Genomic DNA, 22,668 nt, shown 5'->3' on the forward strand with positions numbered 1-22,668 from the left:
TTTCAGTTTATGAACTGAAGTCCATAGAAAATAATGCCCCGGTTTACATTTTTTTTACTTTTTTTCCTGCTGTACGAAAGGATTTCCCCAAGATGCATTGTGCCTGGAGGTTTCTAGCGCTGCCCCCGTTCCTAGAGCAATCTGTCCATTGGTTTACAAAATTTCCACATAACGTCCCAGAGGATATATTAATTTCATAAACCAAAGTACATCCTTCCAGTTAATGACACTGACATAAGTGTAATGGTATAAACTGCAGCAATGAATTCTCACCAGTTCATAAGTTGCCACTTTTACCCTGTCACTAAATGAAAACAAGTTAACCAACAGCCATTTGCCTGCACAGCTGTGAGAAAAACTGAGGGAAGTGGAAGGGAAAAGGGGAAAGAAAAGGGAAAGGAAAGAAAAAATATATGGAAACCTTTTCGTCTTGATTGGAAAGGAATTTTAAAAGAAACCAAGTTTCTTTCTGACATTCCGCCAACTTAAAAAGTACCGTATTTTTTGCACCGTAAGACGTACTTTTTTTCTCTCCAAAGGGGGGGTAGAAAATCCGTGCGTCTTATGGTGCAAAGGTGGTGACTTCGCCCCCACTGGCCCCATGGGGGGGAGCGTCGCAAGGGTCCGAGGGAGCCTTCCAGCACCCTTGTGATGCTCCCCCACCCCCCCACAGGGCCAGCGCGGGCAAAATAGCGACCTTCCAGGACCTTTTGAGAGGCTTTCAAGCCTCTCAAAAGATCCTCGAAGCTCGCTATTTTGCCCGCGCTGGCCCCGTGGGGGTGTGTGGGGGGAGTGTGGCAAGGGTCTGGAAGGCTCCCTTGGACCCTTGCCATGCTTCCCCCACCCCCCTACGGGTCCAGGGGGGCAAAATCGCCAGCTCCCAGGACCTTTTGAAAGGCTTGAAAGCTTCTCAAAAGGTCCTGGAAGATCGCTATTCGCCTGCGCTGGCCCCATGGGGGAGTGTGGCAAGGGTCTGGAAGGCTCCCTTGGACCCTTGCCATGCTTCCCCCACCCCCCCACGGGTCCAGGGGGGGGCAAAATCGCCACCTTCTGGGGCTCTTTTGAAGCTTCCCAAGCCTTAAAAGAGCCCCAGAAGGTGGCGATTTTGCCCCCTTTGACCCCGGGGGGGCAGGGTGAGTCTCTAAAGGGTCCTGGAACACACTCTAGGACCCTTTGGAGGCTCACCCTGTCCCCCCACCAGGCTAGAGGGGGCGAAATTGCCATTTTCTGGGGCTCTTCTGAAACTTCTCAAGCCTTAAAAGAGCCCCAGAAGGTGGTAGTTTTGGCCCCTCTGACCCCGGGGGGGGCAGGGTGAGTCTCTAAAGGGTCCTGGAACACATTCTAGGACCCTTTGGAGGCTCACCCTGCCCCCCCAACAGGCTAGAGGGGGCAAAATTGCCACCTTCTGGGGCTCTTCTGAAGCTTTCCAAGCCTCAAGAGCCCCAGAAGGTGGTGATTTTGCCCCCACTGGCCTTCAGGGGGGGCTGGGTGAGCCTCCAAATGGTCCTAGGTTGTGTTCCATAAGACGGACCTCTCCATAAGGCTCACCAATTTTTAGGAGAAGAAAACAGATTTTTTCCTGTTTTCTTCTCCTAAAAATTTGATGCGTCTTATGGAGAGGTGCGTCTTATGGAGCGAAAAATACGGTATACAGTTGACGAAGAAATATAATTGCTTCATTCGGATACAGTATAACTTGGTGCCTAATGCTGTTGAGCTCCCTTCAAATTCCAAACTCTTGAAGGACAGGGAGCGGAACATGAGAGCCCCAAGCTCTCATGGATCATCTTGATAATGCCAACTGAAGTCTCAAGCAGTATATGTGAATTGGGCCGAAATGAAATACAGCTCAGAAACCTATTTTATGGCACACTCCATTCAAAATTTAAAAAAAAAACTTCTACATTTTACGGTCTCATAAATGAAACACGTATTTTAACAATGTTATATAACATGGTTAGCCTTGTTTTATTTACTCCAACTAATTCCTAGGTGCAACATAACATTTTTAAAGATAATTATACCTTAATTTCACTGTCATTTGCAAAATTCCCAAAAGCTGCCATGATTTTTGGTATTGCTGCAGCCAGTGTCTCCTGTACTGATTCTTCAGACCGCTTGCTTACTCGTGTTAGACAGGGCAAAAGATTTACCAAGTATGGCCTGCAATAAAAAAGGAAGAAAAGTAATATACTGTACTATTATTAAAATAAGTCTAAGAAAAAAGCACTAAAAATGTTCACTTCCATATCTTTCATATGGCATACCACTTCCCATAAACAAAGTTGGGAGTGTCATGATGATGGTATATGTGGTCAGAAGCATGTCATGATGATGGGATATGTAGTCAGAGTGTGAAGATGATTTAAGGGACACTGGAATGTGTTTTTCTAAGCACCATGAGTCTGTTTTCCTGAAGACCATTACAGCCAGGATCCAGATATCATGAAGGCCATATTCAGAGGCCCTGGAGACTCAACATTCCAAGCTTGTTACAGAAGAGATAAACTACACCTGGACTCTCATGGAAATAAGGGGAAGAGAGAGGTGCTACAACTTAAAAAAACTTAACAGCCAGAAAGGCCATAAAGAAGGGAGGATGATGGGTTATTTGAATGTGTCTGAGACTGGAGGAAATGGATTCTATTCTGTTTGGGATTTCATTCCATGATGACGGTATGAGCATGTAACTTGAAGGAGAGAGGATGTAAGTAAAGGAGAAAGAAGAAAAGGTGCCTGTTGAACTCTCTGGCCGAATGCCCAGCGGCCCTTTAGGGGGTCCAGTGCATCACAGGGAGCATCACCCTTAAATTTTCCATCACCTTAAACTTTCCTGCACCTCCTCTGCGGAGGTGGATATCCTTGTTGGTGAAGCCAAAGATCTCTAGGAGTTATAATATTGTGAATTAAGTTAAAAAATATCAGACACAAAAACCAAACAACAATTATTTGATTTTCTGCATCTTCATACATCTTAGGCACACAGTAAACACATGACCAAAAAACCCACCCCAAATACATTCTCTTGATATAACCTTTAACCTACAGATATGTTTTTTGAACAATCCAGCATACTCAAAGTAAGCCTACAATACCAGAAAAATCTCACCTGCATTTCTGGGGTCGAACAAGATGTGCAAGTTCAGCAAACCTCCAAAGAGCAGCACGCAGACTTCGAGAAGCACCATTCTAGCCAAATGTAATTGAGAATGTATTAGTAACACACAGGTTTCAGGTACCAGTTTTGTTTTTACTAATCTCTCCCTCTCTGTGTGTGTGTGTGTGCGCGCGCGCGCTTGTCTGTGCACACATGTAAATATGATACACACACACACAATGTACGCATACCCAGATACACACAGAATCTGGGGACCACTTGCAAATTCAAGGACTCAAACTGTCTAAATGCAATGACTGTATTTACTCTTTTAAAAGGACAATACTGTTACATTTAAAAATATATAGACTTGGGGAAAAATCAGAGTGAAAAAGTTTTCTTAAGGTAAATGAATTCTCTTGGAAAAATCAATTGATGTTGTGAAAACCCTTAATCTACAGTACCCCATATAACGACTCTTATTTACTTCATTCAGTTCCTAAGAAGCTGTAATAAAGTAATTAGAGAAGCACAAGTAGGGATTTGATAAACAAACAAAGCAATCCCCTCTCTCTGCTGTCCGTCAGCCCAAATACAAACAGTTAGGAGCTTTACTCTTGTCTGTTTCAAAAAGCCCACTTGATTTTAAATAACACAACACAGACATATAAGATTTTAATTGGTTGGGCTGAATCATCAATTAATTAGGTAGCGTAAATTCAGTACTCAAAATGCATTCGGTTTGGTCAGGAAAGAACATAATTTTAAACTGTCAAATAGACAGAAGTATTTATTAAAGAATTAAATCAACATAACTCTAATATAATATAAATAGAAATTTGTACAATTTTTTACTCTAAGCAGTTTCCCTCCCCTTCATTGCATGTCTCTAGAAAAATAATTAAACACATTCTCTAAATAAAAAAAAAAAATTATTATCTCACGTCCTTGAATACAGCTGGTAAAGCACAGAAGTTTTTTAGTTGTAGGGATATTTCAGCAACGACTATAAAATCAATCATGTAAATGTTTCTTCAGTCCATCATAAATCTCCATCTTGTCTTCTTCCTCCCAGCAGCAAAAACGAACTCTCTCCTTGCTGTTTTTTAAACTGTCTTTTTATCTAGGGAAACTCCCACTCCCTTCGGCCAGCTATATTTTTTTTTCCAGTTACCAGATAAGCAATGTGCAGAAAAAACTAGGTGAAAGTTCTTGCTGCCTAACTTAATTCCTCACACGCCCCCCGAAATTACACAGAAATTCAGATTAGTCTACTTATCTAATTTATAGTAATTTGATACAAGGAATTAAGAAAATATAAAACATGTTATATATCAAAACTCTACTACAAAAGTATATATGAAATAATGAAACACTACATTCTATGAAATTACATCAGATATCTAAGTCAACGCTCAGTGTTGCATGAGTTTTCTTCTTCATACATTCTAGAAAGACTATCTGCTACTACATTCAATTTTCCTGGAATATGTTGGATATTAAAATCAAAATCTTGTAATGCCAAACTCCATCTTAACAATTTTTGGTTATGAGATTTCATACTTTGTAACCACACTAAAGCTCGGTGATCGGTTTGAAGCGTGAATTTGCGCCCCCATAAATAAGGTCTCAAAAGATTCAATGCCCAAAAAACTGAAAGTGCCTCTTTTTCAGGAATAGCATAGTGTTTCTCGCGTTCCAGAAGTTTTCTAGAGAAATAGGATATCGGATAAAGGTTTCCATCTTCTCCTTGTTGTAATAAAACAGCTCCTAGACCTAATTCAGATGCATCAGTTTGTAATACGAAAGGTTTGTTGAAATCAGGAGATTTCAAAATAGGCGCATCAACAATTTTAGCTTTTAAGGCATCAAAAGCCTTTTGACATTCAGGAGTCCATTTTACTTTGACAGGTTCTCTTTTTCTAGTTAGCTCTGTCAAAGGTGCTGCCAAATTACTAAAATCCGGAATAAATTTTCTGTAGTAGCCAATTAGACCTAGAAACGAGCGTACTTGTTTCTTAGTTTTAGGAATAGGCCAATCATTGATAGCTTGAACTTTTGCTTGTATAGTTTGAATTTCTCCTTGCCCAATCAAATGTCCTAAATACATGACTTTTCCCTGCATCCATTGACATTTACTGGCTTTTACTGTCAGTCCTGCTTGTTGAAGTCTGGACAAAACAGTTTCAATGTGTGTCAAATGAGATTCAAAATCATTACTAAAAATCGCAACATCGTCAAGATAAGCATTAGCATAAGGTAAACCTTGCAAAAGTTTATCAATCATCCTTTGAAATGAAGCACCTGCATTTTTCAAACCAAATGGCATTCTGCGGAACCGGAAAGTTCCCACATGAGTGATGAAAGCGGTCTTATCTCGTGATTCTTCTGCCATATCTAATTGCCAATAAGCATTCTTTAGGTCAAGGATACTTATAAATTTTGCCTTAGCAAGGTGTTCAATCAAATCATCCATTCTAGGCAAAGGGTAAGGATCCGATTTGGTAACACTGTTCAACTTCCTATAATCAACACAAAATCTCACTTCTTCTTGAATTTCACCTGTAGCAGTCTTTTTAGGGACTAGTACCACAGGTGAAGTCCAAGTAGGGCTGATTGCCTCTTCAATAACTCCTAGAGATAACATCTTTTGAATCTCTTGCTCAATTTGTTTAGCATGATTACCAATTGCTCTGTATGGGCTCGACCGTATAGGTTGAGCATCACTATCTGTAGTGATTTCATGACTGACTAAATTTGTGTAACCTGGTTTGTCTGAGAACACATCTTGATGTCGTTCTAGGACCTGGTACAACTGATCCTTCTGATCTTGATTACCTGTTAAGATAATATTATCAGACCAATCACCCGCATCTTGCAATTCTGACAACATATCAATTGGTTCATTGGAAGAATGGAAATACTCAGCATGATATTGAAAAACCATTGCAGATCTAACTTTGTAACGTTTCAGTCTATTGACATGATAAAGAACAGGTTTCTTTTTAGAATCCAGCATTTTAACAAGATAATTAACATCTCCAAATCTTTGAACAATTTCTCCTGGACCTTCCCAGACCACTTCTAACTTAGAAGGTCTGAGCGGGTTCAGTACTAACACCAAATCACCCACTGCAAATTCTCTGTGTCGGGATTTCTTGTCATGATAGTATTTCTGTTCAGCTTGAGCGTTCATCAAGTTGTCTCTAGCTAACTCTTGAACAGCTAAAAGTTTCTCTTGAAGTTGTCGGACGAATTCTGCAACTGGTGCTGAACTAGATTTGACCGTGTGACAAACCCAGACCTACTGGGATCTATCACACAGTTACTAAGCTGCCACCAACCATTCCCTATAATAAGTCACACAGACCAGGGATGGATTTTTAAACAATAAAAGAATAAGGTTTATTTTAAATACAAACAGGGTAAATAAAACAATCAGGTGAATAAAATAAAGTAACGTGGCTTATTCTCCCACACACAAGCATACAGTTTGGTTCACCTAGAACCTTTAACTTAAAGCGCAGACCCTGAACCCATCAGTTCTGGCTAACCAACAGACCCCTGAACCTTTCAGGCTGGTACTCTGACACACAGTAGTACCCTGTCAGACACCCAGACTCCCACAACAGCTTCTTCTTCCCCAGCTGCTGCTTCGTCCCAACCCAGTGTCTCACAGTGTCTCAGCATCTCTCTTCACCACACAGGCATCACATATTTATACAGTACAGCCCCTCCTCCTGATGTCCCGCCTTCCACTCCCCATAGGATGGAACTTTCCCTCCAAACCCATGACAGACAGGTAACATCAGTGCTGTTATGTAACACCTCCCCTCTTTAAAAGTTGTTTTGTAGGGGGAAAGCTAAAAGTGCTTTTCACCAAAAAAACAACCTGCATAACATACACAACAACATTTATACATACCAGATAATACTTACATATACTTACACTCCAAGTTAACCATAGCAAATATGCATTTAAACATTTTACCATATACAGTACATCAATTTACCTTTATTAATACCAACCAAATTCAAAACCAGGTACATTTTAACTTTTTGTCTTCATTATATACATATAGTCCATGTTCTTTCGCCGTCTTCAGTCTTCAGGTCTTCTTGATAAGGCGTCAGCAACACAGTTCACTGACCCTCTGACCACCTTCACTTCAAAGTCATAGTCCTGTAAGTTTAAAGCCCACCTCATAAGTTTGCTATTGTGGGTTTTCATTGTCTTTAACCATTGCAAAGGTGAATGGTCAGTACACAAAATAAAATGTCTTCCCCAGATGTAAGGCTTGGCCTTCTGGATCGCGTAGACTATGGCCAAACACTCCTTCTCCACGGTTGCCAAATGTCTCTCACCTTTTTGAAGTTTCCTACTCAGGTAGGACACCGGATGCTGGTCACCATTCTCATCCTCCTGGCACAGAACTGCTCCTACCCCGCTGTTAGACGCATCGGTGTAGATGATGAACTCCCGGTCGAAGTCTGGAGCACGCAGGACAGGATAGTTGATTAACGCCTCCTTCAACCTCTGGAACGCCGCCTCACAGTCGCTGGTCCACGGGATTCGGTCATCAGCCTTCTTCCTCGTCAGATCGGTCAGCGGAGCCGCAATCTCGCTAAACCTCGGGATGAACTTTCTGTAGTAGCCCACCAACCCAAGAAATGATTTGACTTTTTTCTTGGTGTTGGGTCTAGGCCAATCACGAACAGCTTCTATTTTGGCCTCCAGGGGTTTTATCATTCCTCCCCCTACCATGTGACCCAAGTATTTTATTTCTGGGCTACCCAGCTGACACTTGCTGGCCTTTACTGTTAGCCCTGCTGCACTTAACCTCTGCAGCACTAACTCCAGGCGTATCAGGTGATCTTCCCAGGTATTACTGAAGATCCCTATGTCGTCAATGTAGGCCACTGTAAAGTCACTGAGCCCTGCCAAGGTCTGGTCCATCAGCCTTTGGAATGTGGCTGGTGCATTTCTGAGACCAAAGCTCAGGACTCGAAACTCATAGAGACCAAAAGGGCTGCAAAAGGCAGTCTTTTCTTGATCCCTGGGATCAATTCTTAATTGCCAATATCCCTTTACCAGGTCCAATGATGAGATGAACCGACAACCCCCTATGGTTTCAATCAGGTTGTCTAGCCTGGGCATTGGGTAGGCATCAGGAGTGGTTACACGGTTTAACTTCCTGTAATCGACACAAAACCTAATGCTCCCATCAGGCTTGTCCACAAGGACTATCGGAGAGGACCAAGGACTAGAAGAGGGGACGATTATGTTCTCCCTCAGCATTTCGTCCAGCTCCTTCCGCACCTTGTCCCTATAGGGTCCCGTTACTCGGTACGGGGATACTGCCTGCGGGGGTGCATCCCCTGTGTGGATCCGATGCATCACTCCCTTCACTATCCCCGGCTTGTTGGAAAACACCTGTTGATATTTACTAAGCAGCATTTTTAGTTCTTGCTGCTGGTCTTGGGTGAGTGCAGGACTGATCTTTACCTCCTCTGGGTTGTATTTTACTTCCCCTCTACCCTCCCAGAAGGGTAATTCAGCTTCCTCACTCTCAGCTGCTTTTATCGCGAATAAAACCCTCTGTTCCCCTCTGTAGTAGGGTTTTAGGGCATTCACATGAACCACCCTCCTTGCTTGGTTCTCCTCCTGCTCTATTAGGTAGTTCAGGTCTGACATCTTGGAAATGACCCTATATGGTCCTGCCCATTTGAGCTGCAGTTTGTTCTCTCTGCAGGGCCTAAGCCAAAGCACTTCCTCCCCTGGGTCAAAGTGCCTCTCTCTAGCTTTGTGGTCATACCATGTTCTCTGTTTGATCTTCTGCGCTTGCAGGTTTTCTGCTGCCAGCTCTAGATTTCGCTTTAGGTCATTCATCAAGGTGTCTATGTAAGTCACAACGTCTTGTGGGTCATCCTGGGTGATCTGCTCCCAATTTTGTTTGATCAAATCAAGGGGCCCTTTCACCCGTCTCCCAAATAGAAGTTCAAATGGACTAAACCCGGTACTGGCTTGTGGCACTGATCGATAAGCAAACAAAAGGGATTGCAGCTTCTGGTCCCAATTGTTTGGATTCTCTGCCAAGTAAGCCCTAATCATGCGCATTAGAGTCCCATTGAACTTCTCAGTTAACCCATTACTTTCAGGATGATAGGCAGTGGTTTCCTTGTGCTTAATTCCACAGATCTGCCATAAGCGTTTCATGAGCTTTGATGTGAACGATGCTCCCAAATCTGTGATTATCTCTGAGGCAAATCCCATCCTGGACATATACCCCACCAAAGCATCGGCCACTGTGTTAGTCTCAATGTTAGTCAAGGGTATGGCTTCAGGATACCTTGTGGCATGGTCCACAATTGTTAGGATGAACCTGTTCCCCCTCTTTGTGGCCTTGGGCAAAGGTCCCACTATATCCACCCCTATGCATTTGAACGGAGTGTCAATCACAGGCAAAGGGCACAACTTTGCTTTGGTCCTGTCGCGGTTATTCCCCTGCCTTTGACACACATCACATTGTTTACAGAACTCCCTGATCTGCTTCCCTATGTCAGGCCAGTAGAAATTCTGTGTGATTCTCTGCTGTGTCTTGTTCACTCCTAAGTGCGCAGCAAACATGTCAGAGTGACCCCTTTGTAAGATCATAGGGCGATACTTTTCAGGTACCACCAGCTGACTTCTGATCCCATCTCCCCCTTTTGAGATATTCCTCAGGGTTTCTCTATATAAAATCCCCTTTTTCTCCAGAAATCTCACTGGGGTCTCAGGTGTTAGCTGGGCGTCAGTCACCTGTTCAAAACACTTTTGGAGAGTGGCGTCTGCCTTTTGCTCCTGTCCAAATCTGCTGTCTGTGGTTAAGGTTTCCACCACAGCTTCTGAACTCCCCCCACCTGCTTCCGTCTCTGGCTCATCATTACCCCCCTGAACTGTCCCTGTGGTGGCTTGTGAGCGTGTAATCACTAGCACCCGTTTCACATGTTCAGCCAGGTCATTTCCCACGAGCACGGCTGCTGGCAGAGTCGATGAAATCGCTATCCGCCAATCTCCCCTCCAGCCTTGAAAGTTGACAGGTACCTCTGCTACTGGCAGAGAGATTATCTGCCCCTCAATCCCTGCCACCTTCATGCTCTCATTTGGGATTATAAACTCCCTAGGGATGATATCTGGATGGCACAGGGTTACCTGGGAACAAGTGTCCCGCAGTCCCCTATACTGACGGTCAAGTATTCCTACGTCCACCCCTGCTGTCTCAAACAACTGAGAATCTGTTTTTATCAGTAAGCAGCGTTTTACCTCCATAAGAGGACCATTTTCCTCAGCCTGATCAGCAGAGGTAGCTGTTCCAGATTGAGTAGTCATGGCAACAGGCTCCCTCTGTGACAATGAGCTTTGCTCTTTCTGGACACAGAACACAGCTTTTGGCTTGGTCCCACTAGAATTCTGAGGCACCATTCCTTTTAGCTGCTTCAATTTCTCACACTCTGAGATCAGATGACCCTTTCCCTGACAGAAATAGCATTTTCTAGTGTATTTGGATTCCCTCTCCTCTTGTTTCGGTTTTCCCTCCAAATTCTGAGGGCATGGTTTCATGCCTGAGGGCTTCCCTTCACCATGGGCCCCTCCCCCTTGCTGGCTTTTCCCTGGTCCCTGAGAGTACTTGCTGTAGGTTTCTTTGGGTTTACCTACAGATTTCCCCTCACCCAAGGGCTTTCTTATTTGGGAGATAAAATCTGCGATCTCTGCGGCTGCTGCCACAGATTTCGGTTTCCTTTCCCTCACCTGGAATTTCAATTCCCCCTGCAGGACTGAATAGAACTGTTCCAGGGCTATCAAGTCTTTAAGCTGCTCATAGGTCTCTATTCCCTCCTGCGATAGCCATTTCTCAAGCAGCCTCACCAATTGGGCCCCCACTTGGGTAAAAGTCTGTTCTGGTTTTTTAGTGAGGGACCTGAATCTTTGTCTCAGCTGCTCTGCATTTATCCCATGTCTTGCAAACACCAGTTTTTTAAACTCTGCAAAATCTTTCATCAATTCCTCAGGCATCTCGGCATAAACCTCAGCCAGGCTACCACTGATTAAAGACCGCATGATGGTCATCTTCTCAGTTTCCCTCACTGAGAAGTCCACAAACGCTCTTTCCACTAAGGAAAAGAACACCTCAGGACAATCTCCCTTGTGGTACACAGGGAATTTCTTCAGGTCAGCCTTAGACAGTTGGCCTCCCTCAGAATCCCTATTATTATTATTGTTCTGGTTCATCATTTCCAGTTTTCTTAATTCAAACGCCATTCTTTCTTTCTCCAGAGCAATTTTCTCTCTCTCTCTCTCTATTTCAAATGCCATTTTCTCTCTCTCTAATCTTTCCTCCATTTCCCTCACCCTCAGTTCATGCTGTTGGGCTAGGATCAATTTTCTAAGTTCTGGGTTCTGCTCTCCTGTGCTGTCACCTTGCACTGAGCCAAATTCATCCTCAGAACCTTGGTCAATCTGGGGGTCTTTCACCTCACTCATGTCTGCTACTTGGCTTCGAGTCAAGGGCATACCCCCCCTCAGAACAGGCTGCTTTAAAAAGTCAAGCCTCAAAATAAAACGACCACTTTTTTCCTTTTACCTCAGAACCAGCTCTCCCTAGAGATTGCTGCTGTTCTTCAGCACTAAAGTTGCAACAGTATCGAGTCAGAGCCTACCCCCCTCTGCTGGGCCTCTCAGCTGGCAAGCTAGCTCACTGTTGCTACGCAGTTTTGCCTCAGCGTTTTCCCGCCAAAACTAGGCTGCCTCAGAGCACCTTAATCTAAGTCTCCCCAGTTGGCACGTTCTTCTACTAGCGCACCTCCCCGTGAGGTACACCTAGAAGATTACCTACGCGCCTCAGACTGTCCCTGACTAGACCCCCCTTGCTCTGGGCACACCTGCCAAGGCTTTGCTGGACCACTGGACAACTGGACCAGTCGTATCCCACACGCTGGACACCAATCAATGTGACAAACCCAGACCTACTGGGATCTATCACACAGTTACTAAGCTGCCACCAACCATTCCCTATAATAAGTCACACAGACCAGGGATGGATTTTTAAACAATAAAAGAATAAGGTTTATTTTAAATACAAACAGGGTAAATAAAACAATCAGGTGAATAAAATAAAGTAACGTGGCTTATTCTCCCACACACAAGCATACAGTTTGGTTCACCTAGAACCTTTAACTTAAAGCGCAGACCCTGAACCCATCAGTTCTGGCTAACCAACAGACCCCTGAACCTTTCAGGCTGGTACTCTGACACACAGTAGTACCCTGTCAGACACCCAGACTCCCACAACAGCTTCTTCTTCCCCAGCTGCTGCTTCGTCCCAACCCAGTGTCTCACAGGGTCTCAGCATCTCTCTTCACCACACAGGCATCACATATTTATACAGTACAGCCCCTCCTCCTGATGTCCCGCCTTCCACTCCCCATAGGATGGAACTTTCCCTCCAAACCCATGACAGACAGGTAACATCAGTGCTGTTATGTAACAGACCGCACCTTCCCATTCGGATTTCAGGATATCCAAAGGTCCTTGAAGATTTCTTCCAAATACCAACTCGCTCGGGGAAAATCCACCTAGTGAAGAATGAGCGGAACTTCTATAGGCAAATAAAGCAAAAGGCAAGAGTTCGTCCCAAATGTTCCCATACTCTTGAGTCATCGTCTTGATCATACGAAGTAAAGTCTGTTGACCTCTTTCCACCATTCCGTGTGATTGAGGATGATGAGAAGTACTGAAGCTAAGGGTGATACCACTTATTTCGCAGATTTTCTTCATGAGTTCACTAGTGAAAGCTCCTGCTTGATCGCAAATGATTTTGGATGGAACACCAATACGTGAGCATAAGTCCACGATGATTCTAGCTATGGTGGTAGCTGACAAGTTGCTGATTGCATAAGCTTCAATCCATCTACTTGCAGAACAAATGAAAGTGATGATGTACTTCTTCTTGGTCTTAGTAGGGATGAATGGTCCTAACACATCCATTTGTAGATACTTGAACACTTGGTCGGGTATCTCCATAACTTGCACTTCAGCCTTGGTTTGGTCTGTTTGGTGTCCTACTCTTTGGCAAACATCACAGGAACCAACATATTCCTTTACGGCTTTGGAAAGACCAGGCCAGTAAAAATGTTGAGAAATTCTCTTGAGTGTCTTTCTCATACCTTGGTGTCCACTGGAAGGATGATCGTGTGCCATTTCAAGAATTCTCAGTCTATAATCTGAGGGCACTACTAACTGTCGCACGGGTTGAGCTGCCATAAAATCCTTGGGATAGTACTCACGGTATAACAGTCCATTTTCTCCCCATAAAAAGTATGCTGACTGTTGGACAGGCTGTTGAGCGTATTCGTTTGCACGGGTTCTTAAAGATGCTAAAGAGGGATCATTAAATTGCTTTTGTCTAAAGTCCTCCGATCCTTTAGGAACGATTTCTTCTATTCCGGCCTCAGTTGTAGTTGAGTCATCAGATTCGGTCTCAAAGAGCTGTTGCGGTGTAGACTCTTCTCCTTGAATATCATCAGGAGTAGGCTCTTCCTCTGGAATATCATCTGGAAATACTTGATCTTGTTCATATTCTGAATCTTGTTCCTCATCTGGCTCATAACTTTGATCTGGCTCCTCCTCTTCTGGTTCTAAGTCTAGTTCTTCTATTGGTTCGACTTCTCGCATCTTCTTGCTCTGGGATCGGGTAACTACTTGAATTACAGGTGGACCTTGGCTTTGTATTTCGTCCAACACAGCGAGATCATTTCCTAGAAGAAAGTCAGGTTTCCCCTCATGGGTCAAAATATGTTTTACTCCAGTCCAGGACTTGTATGTAATTTTCAGATACGCGACAGGAATATGTTTTAGCTCATCTCCTTCGCTTGCATAGGTTCTTATGGGGCATCTCAAGTTATACAAGACCAAAGCTGGATCAAGAAACTGACGGCTTATTGAAGAAAGTTCAGCTCCAGAATCTCTGAAAGCACATAAAGCTACATCTCCGGATGGTGTATGCAAGAAAACAGTCTCGGTGAACTTCCTTATAGTCCAGTTCCTTTGGTAATCTGGTATTATGGTGTCAGGATCTAAAATAGAGTATTTTTGTCCATCAGCAGTTTCTCCGATGTAGTCTGAGGTTACAGAATCCATTCGTAAGTTCAAAACACGAGGTACACCATAATTAACTTTGGCTTGAGCCCCATTAGCTTGAGTTGAGGTTCTAGTTGCTCTTCCACCCTCTTGACTATGTGAATGTCGAATGCTTGACTGGAAGGGTACTGATGATGTAGTACTGTGAATATGGTCTTGAACAGTTCCTATTGACTCTATACTCGTATAAGCCATCTTAGGAGCACTAGGTCTGCCTTTGGGTTGTACTGGAGCAGATGTTCTTCTCCCAGGCTCTTTCTCTTGTTTAACCGGAATGTTTAACTTCGGACAGTCTCTTCTCAAATGAGAACCACCACACTCGAAACATTTGAGAGGTGGTCTTGTCTGTCCCGGAGCTATACTCTTACGTGTATCTTCTGTCCTTCGTCTGGGATCTTGCTCAAAAGACTCTCTAGTTAGAAATGAACTCTGTTTCCTGGGGAACACTGGTGCCGTCTTCGGCCTAACCGTCGGGTCAGGTCGTTTGAAGGAAAGTAACTCATCGGTTCTTAAGGCCAATTCTTGCAGATCCTTGAACCTCTTCTGCATCAAGACACTTCTGATCTCTGCAGGTACTAAAGAAAGAAAATGTTCTTGGTACATCAGTGTTCTCATGTCTTGGAAAGTACTGGCGCCTACTGAGTCTAGCCATTGATCCCCAAGTTTTTCTAATCTATCAGCCATTGCAGAGTAGCACTCATTAGGTTGTTTTTTCAGTTTCCTGAAATTTTGTCTCAAAATTTCTGGAGTGTATCCAAATTTTCGTTTGATATATTCACGAAAAATCTCCCACTCGACGTCCTCATTAGGTACAGTTGCCACAATCTCAGCAAGAAGTCCACTACATTGTGTACGAATCAAAGGTATGTACCATTTCTGAGGGATCTTCAAATCTTGGCAAACTTTCTCATACAAAGATAGGAATGATAAAACGTCCATACCCTCGTGATAAAAAGGTAGGTTATTTCTGTTCACACTGGCAATCGATTTGTCATATTCCTCTTTTCGCTTCCTTTCCTTTTCCATTTGCTGGAGTTTTGCTTCTCTGTACTGTTTGGACAACCTTAACTCCAATTCTCTGATTCTCTTCTCTTGATTTTGGTTAGCAATAAAACTAGCAAACATCTTGGATAGTTTGTCAATTGGGTCTAATTCTTCATCCAGTTGGGATGCTGCTGCTGCTGCTGCTGCTGCTTCTTCATCATCTAACCTTACTTCTTCTCCTCTTTGGTCTTCCTCTAAATTGGTATGCCTGGGTCTTGGGCGCACAACGATGTCTTCAATAGCTTGATCTTCTTGAACTCCAGCCATCATCTCACTTAGTTGCAACCGTCTGCTTACTGGAGATAGATGAGCTGCACTTTCTGTATCAGCTTCGTAAGAATCTGAAATGTCATGCTGCAATAATGTCTGAAGACCACCAGGTGTCACTTCGACATCTCCTCGGAGCAATGTACCCCGTAGACCACGAGATGTCGCCCTTCTCCTTCTCTCTGATGCCAAAAAAGATGCAAAACTGTCCATGTGCTTTAAAAATGAAATTAGCACATAGGGAAAAAAAAATCACTGCAGAAATGCTTGTGAAGTTCAAGGAATTCACTCAGAGAAAAATGTACATTTAATAAGCCAATTTAACTTTAAAAACGTTCTTTCCTACCAAACTCCTGCATGGCTAATGTTTTTATCAAAGAAAACCCATTAGCTTTTCACTTACTCACACAGCTCTGCTTTAAGCAGACACTGCTTTTAATGCCATAAATCAAATATATAGTAGGCTAACGTCTTACTTTTACGATCGTTGCCTAGCTATAAATCTTCAAACTGTTGCCAGCAAAAATAAACAAAGCACGTGTTTCATGACACCGCTGCCACCATATAACGACTCTTATTTACTTCATTCAGTTCCTAAGAAGCTGTAATAAAGTAATTAGAGAAGCACAAGTAGGGATTTGATAAACAAACAAAGCAATCCCCTCTCTCTGCTGTCCGTCAGCCCAAATACAAACAGTTAGGAGCTTTACTCTTGTCTGTTTCAAAAAGCCCACTTGATTTTAAATAACACAACACAGACATATAAGATTTTAATTGGTTGGGCTGAATCATCAATTAATTAGGTAGCGTAAATTCAGTACTCAAAATGCATTCGGTTTGGTCAGGAAAGAACATAATTTTAAACTGTCAAATAGACAGAAGTATTTATTAAAGAATTAAATCAACATAACTCTAATATAATATAAATAGAAATTTGTACAATTTTTTACTCTAAGCAGTTTCCCTCCCCTTCATTGCATGTCTCTAGAAAAATAATTAAACACATTCTCTAAATAAAAAAAAAAAATTATTATCTCACGTCCTTGAATACAGCTGGTAAAGCACAGAAGTTTTTTAGTTGTAGGGATATTTCAGCAACGACTATAAAATCAATCATGTAAATGTTTCTTCAGTCCATCATAAATCTCCATCTTGTCTTCTTCCTCCCAGCAGCAAAAACGAACTCTCTCCTTGCTGTTTTTTAAACTGTCTTTTTATCTAGGGAAACTCCCACTCCCTTCGGCCAGCTATATTTTTTTTTTCCAGTTACCAGATAAGCAATGTGCAGAAAAAACTAGGTGAAAGTTCTTGCTGCCTAACTTAATTCCTCACACCCCAAACTAGATACCATAGTAATATATCACATGCTAATGCTAGAAGTTTCAACAGAAGAAAGCCAAATTGTCTTTTAAAATGGAATAAAAGCATGAAAATTCATAGTCGCAAAGAAGTATACAGTGGTGCCTCAACTTCTGAAATTAATCCGTATTGGAACGGTGGCCGTAACTCGAAGTTTTCTTAAGTTGAAGCACCATTTCTCATTGAAATGCACGGGAATGGAATTAATCCATTCCAGCATTTCAAAAAAATACAAAAACAATTAAATCACACAGAAAGCCCCATCGGAAGGCTCTTGGGCTTAAAGAAAAACAACCAAAAATAAACAGAGCAAGCCCCAAAGGCCGCAAAAAAACCCCCCACACAACCCCAAAAATAGACATCAAGCAATCCCCACGCTAGGACTGCAAAAACCAACACAGCACAGAAACATAAACCCCCTCAGCCGAAGCCCACCCTGCAAAACCCACCCAGAAGTTTCTAAAAAGGAAAAAGCAGCACCTTACCAGGCAGAATAAAACCCCCGATGGCACTCACTCCCAATGGGGAGCCTCCTCCTGTGCCGCCGCTGACGCAGTACAGAGGAACCCCTCCAACCCGCGCGCCTCAGCCCAGCATCTTTTGGCCACCCTTACTCATGAGTAGACCTGCGCCTTCTGCAGGCCTTACTCATGAGTAGGCCCATGCATTCAGCAATCCTTACTCATCAGTAGACCCGCACCAGGGATGGGCAGGGAGTGTACCAGCTTCCTGCACTCAATGGCAATCCTGAGCTGCCCCCGCCTCTACCTCCTCCTCCTGCTTCGCAGGAGTAAAAAGTTCCCTGACCCCTGCTCTATCTGTTGGGGTGAATGAGCTACAAAGAAACAGTCTCTTCACCACCAACAGTTTGAATTTCCTGCCCTTTCCCGCTACCTTTTTCTGTTCTTAGGTCAAAGCTCCGGCCACAAGTTGAAGCGAAATTTTGCGGCCAGAGCTTTTCGTAACTCGAAATTTGTGTAGGTAGGGGTGTTCACAAGTCAAGGCACCACTGTATATAGGTTGTAAAGATAAAAGAGGAGAAAATCAACTATATTTCTCTAAATAAAATCACATGCTTATTAAAGTACAGGTGCCATTAAAAATGTAGTTTGCCACAACAAGATAGCAGAATCCTCCTTGGCACACTTTCTCTGACACCATAACAAACAGCTAAACAATTAAGCCTGTTAAGCTCTTGGTTGTAATATGACTATGGCCACAAAGATTTAAAGAGGTATTATTATTCTACCATGTTTCCCTGAAAATAAGACAGGGTCTTATATTAACTTTTGCTCCAAAAACACATTGGGGCTTATTTTCAGGTGATGTTTTATTTTATAGTCATGTCATCTTCTGGTTGCTGCACAATGCTGCACAATGGTGGAGGGTGGGGTTAAATTAACTAGGGCTTATTTTGGAGGTATGGCTTATATTACATGCATCCCGAAAAATCATACAAGGGTTTATTTTCAGATTAGGTCTTATTTTCGGGGAAAGAGGGACTTACTCCACAATGAAAAAGAAGAACGTTACTCTACTGGATTATGGAGAAAGCCAGAGAGTTCCAGAAAAAAATCTACTTCTGCTTCATTGACTATGCAAAAGCCTTTGACTGTGTGGACCACAGCAAACTATGGCAAGTCCTTAAAGAAATGGGAGTGCCTCACCACCTTATCTATCTCCTGAGAAACCTCTACGTGGGACAGGAAGCAACAGTTAGAACTGGATATGGAACAACTGATTGGTTCAAAATTGGGAAAGGAGTATGACAAGGCTGTACATTGTCCCCCAGCTTATTTAACTTGTATGCAGAATACATCATGTGAAAGGCTGGACTAGAGGAATCCCAAGCCAGAATTAAGATTGCCGGAAGAAATATCAACAACCTCAGATATGCAGATGATACCACTCTGATGGCAGAACGTGAGAAGAAATTAAAGAACCTCTTAATAAGGGTGAAAGAAGAGAGCGCAAAAAATTGTCTGAAGCTCAACATCAAAAAACCCAAGGTCATGGCCACTGGTCCCATCACCTCCTGGCAAATAGAAGGGGGAGATATGGAGGCAGTGACAGATTTTACTTTCTTGGGCTCCATGATCACTGCAGATGGTGACAGCAGCCACGAAATTAAACGATGCCTGCTTCTTGGGAGGGAAGCAATGACAAAGCTAGACAGCATTTTAAAAAGCAGAGACATCAGCTTGCCGACAAAAGTCCACATAGTCAAAGATATGGTTTTTCCTGTAGTGATGTATGGAAGTGAGAGCTAGACCATAAAGAAAACTGACCGCCAAAGAATTGATGCTTTTGAATTGTGGTGCTGGAGGAGACTCTTGAGAGTCCCTTGGACTGCAAGGAGAACAAACTTATCCATTCTAAAGGAAATCAACCCTGAGTGCTACTGGAAGGACAGATCCTAAAGCTGAGGCTCCAATACTTTGCCCATCTCATGAGAAGAAAACCATGGATACCAATCCCACAAATACAGGGGTCCTACTGTATACAACTTCCCACTTCACTTCTCACCCCTTTTCTAGCAGCTCTCCAGCCACCCTACAGCAAAGGATATAAATGCATCAGGTACTAATTTAAGCACCACAGTAAAATCACTGAACAGAATACTTTGATCATAATGTTCTATACAGCTGAATAAAAGAGCAAGATGTTAAGTGAAGGCATTTGGTATGACATGGATGCTTAAACTAAGCATGTCTAGCTCTGAATGGATAAATGGAACCCTAACATAGGAAAAAGCTGTTCTAATGTTAATCTTCCATGTCAAGAGGCAAAAAAAGATAGACAGTTTACCCTTACGTGCTTACAAAAACCTGATCTGGTGAACTAACAAAAGAGCCACCTGCATTCCTCAGAACAGATATTACACCTGTACTGTACTACAGATATATTTTTAAAAAGGAGCGGGGAACCTTCAGATGTCTGGGAAACAAACATGCCCATCTCTGGACATTAGAAGGCCATACCCACTGCTGCAACCTCCAAATCTTTTTGTTTCCTTACAAAAGTTAGGGTTTAAATTGAAAAACTATCTTTGTGCCGTCCTAGAGGTTTGAAAAACATTTTTAAAAACAACTGAAAATGTGGGGTGGCACAGGATGCATAGTAGTGTTAGGAGCCCCCCAGACATGATAAAGCTGCCCCCATACCCTGCAGAGAACCATCATCCCTTTCCATCACACAGGGCACAATAATATATTGCAAAACAACAACAACGTTTTAATTAATTCTTTAATTATCAGAAAAAAACTTTTTCCAAATAAGTGTGGTCTGATGGTGACTGACCTCGCATCGGTCCCCTTGTCATGGTCAGATCACCACCTGATAAAATGTAACCTCACAGTGGCTCTCCCCCCTCGCAGGGAGCACGGACCTATTTCTATGGTCCGCCATCGAAGGCTACTGGATCCTGCTGGATTCCAGGATGTCATGAGAGGGGTCACGGCGGACCTGGCTAGCGCTCCTGTCGATGCTCTGGTTGATAGCTGGTCCACCTTCGTAACCAGGGCTATAGACACGATCGCGCCTAAATGCCCTCTCTGTTGTAGAGCTCGGCCAGCGCCCTGGTTTAACCAGGAGCTTCGAGCACTGAAGCGACATAGGAGAAGGCTAGAGTGTAGGGGGAGGAAGAACCCGACAGATTATAATAGGATAGTTGTCAGGGTTGCAACTAGCCTTTACCTGTCTAAGGTAAAGGCTGCTTGTCGAACTTACTTCGCTAACCAGATAAGCGAAGCATCCAACCAGCAGGCGGAGTTATTCCGTATAGTGCGTAACCTATTCGGAACTGGTCTGGATGATAGGCCTCCCCCTAGTTTTTCACCTGACCAGTTTGCAGCCTTTTTTAAATCTAAAGTGGAGGCCATCCGACGGGACCTCTCTCCTTTTTTGAACACAGTGAGTTGAGCAGAGATGTCCAGCGCTCCATCTTGCCCGGTAACCCTTGACTCCTTTTAGCCTGTCATGCCTGATTCTGTGGCCAGAGTGCTTGACCGCTGTGGAGCCACCACCTCCTCCTTGGACCCTTGCCCAGCCTGGCTAATCAAAGCAGCCAGGCCGGTAACAACAGAATGGGCCACTGCAATAATAAATGGGTCTTTCCTTGAGGGCAGGTTTCCCTCTGCCCTCAAGGAGACACTCATTAGGCCCATAAAAAAGAAACCTAATTTGGCGGCGGATGAAACTGGCAATTATAGGCCCGTCGCCAATGTTTCTTTCATGAGCAAAGTGGTCGAGAGGGTGGTGGCTGACCAGCTTCAGGCACATCTGGATAAAACAGATGCCCTGGATCCATTTCTGTCGGGCTTCAGGCCGTGCCATGGTACAGAGACGGCATTGGTCGCCCTGTACGGTGACTTGTTGAGTTAGGCCGATAGAGCCTTTGATACCATCGACCATGGTATCCTCCTGGGGAGGCTCTCTGAGTTGGGTATCGGTGGCTTGGCTCTGGCCTGGTTCCGTTCCTTCTTGGAGGACCACCCCCAGAGAGTGCAGCGTGGGGAGAGTATTTCAGCCCCGTGGAGTCTCAAATGTGGGGTTCCACAGGGGTCGACTATTTCCCCAATGTTGTTTAACATCTATATGAGGCCGCTGGGTGGGCCTGGCACCCAGCTCTATGCTGCTGATACCCAGCTCTACATCTCCTTTTCACCAACTGCAGGTGATACTGTCCTGTCCCTCCAGCGCTGCCTGGGGGCCGTACTGCAATGGATGCAGGAGAACGGACTGAGGCTTAACCCAGACAAGACGGAAGTTCTGAGGGTGGGTGGCCCTGTGGATGGTGGCTTGGGAAAATCCCTCATGTTTGGGGGGTGGCCCTGGCCATGAAGAGTGGGGTCCACAGCCTGGGGGTACACCTGGACCCGACGCTCACCATGGAAACGCAGGTGGTGTCAGTAGTCCACACCGCCTTTTTCCATCTTTGGCGGATTGCCCGGATGCGACCTTACCTAGACACGGAGGCGCTCACTACCTTAGTACATGCACTCGTAATCTCTAATTAGACTACTGTAACACGCACTACGTGGGGCTCCCTTTGAAGCTGATGCAGAAACTTCACGTGGTGCAGAATGCGGCAGCCAGACTCCTTACTGGAGTGAGAAAATACCAACATATCTCTCCTACTCTGGCCATGCTGCACTGGCTGCCCATCCGTTTCCGCATTGACTTAAAAGTGTTAATGCTTACGCATAAGGCCCTAAATGGTTTAGGACCCCGATACTTGGCAGAACGCCTGCTCCCACCTAGATCTACTCGGATCACCTGCATGAGCCAGGAGGTGAGGCTGAGGAGCCTAATGCTGACAGAGGCCCGGAAGGAAAGGACACGAAACCGAGCCTTCTCAGCGGTGGCTCCTCGCCTCTGGAATAACCTTCCTCCGGTGATTCGTGCGGCCCCCACGCTGGGCACTTTAAAGAGTCAACTAAAAACATGGTTGTATGTTCAGGCCTTCCCTCCTGTCAATATTTAATTCTTTCTTTATTTTTTCTTTCATTTATTATTTGTTTTATTATTGTATGTGTTATGGACTGTTTGTAAAATCCTTATGTTTTATCGTATACACCTTATTGAAAGCCGCCCAGAGTGGTCGACCAGACCAGATGGGTGGGATATAAATCAAATAAATAAATATTTTATCATTTATTGAAATTTTAAACATTAACACAATTCAAGATAATGAATCTATAGTGTTTAAACTATAAATAGCATC

The 22,668-nt window shown here is 43.7% G+C and overlaps 1 protein-coding gene across 3 annotated transcripts in view; it reads right to left on the reverse strand.

The window, feature by feature from the left end:
* HTT (huntingtin) overlaps positions 1–22,668 on the reverse strand; it is a 318,202-nt gene that overhangs the window by 277,961 nt on the left and 17,573 nt on the right. For all 3 annotated transcript variants that reach the window (XM_073000994.2, XM_073000995.2, XM_073000993.2), the window contains exons 5-6: positions 3,110–3,189; positions 2,025–2,163 (exon numbers count right to left, since the gene is read on the reverse strand). In XM_073000994.2, coding sequence (XP_072857095.2) covers positions 2,025–2,163; positions 3,110–3,189 — 219 coding nt within the window. The remainder of the gene's footprint in view (positions 1–2,024; positions 2,164–3,109; positions 3,190–22,668) is intronic.

This window comes from Pogona vitticeps, chromosome 5 (assembly GCF_051106095.1).
Source record: "Pogona vitticeps strain Pit_001003342236 chromosome 5, PviZW2.1, whole genome shotgun sequence".
NCBI lineage: Eukaryota > Metazoa > Chordata > Lepidosauria > Squamata > Agamidae > Pogona > Pogona vitticeps.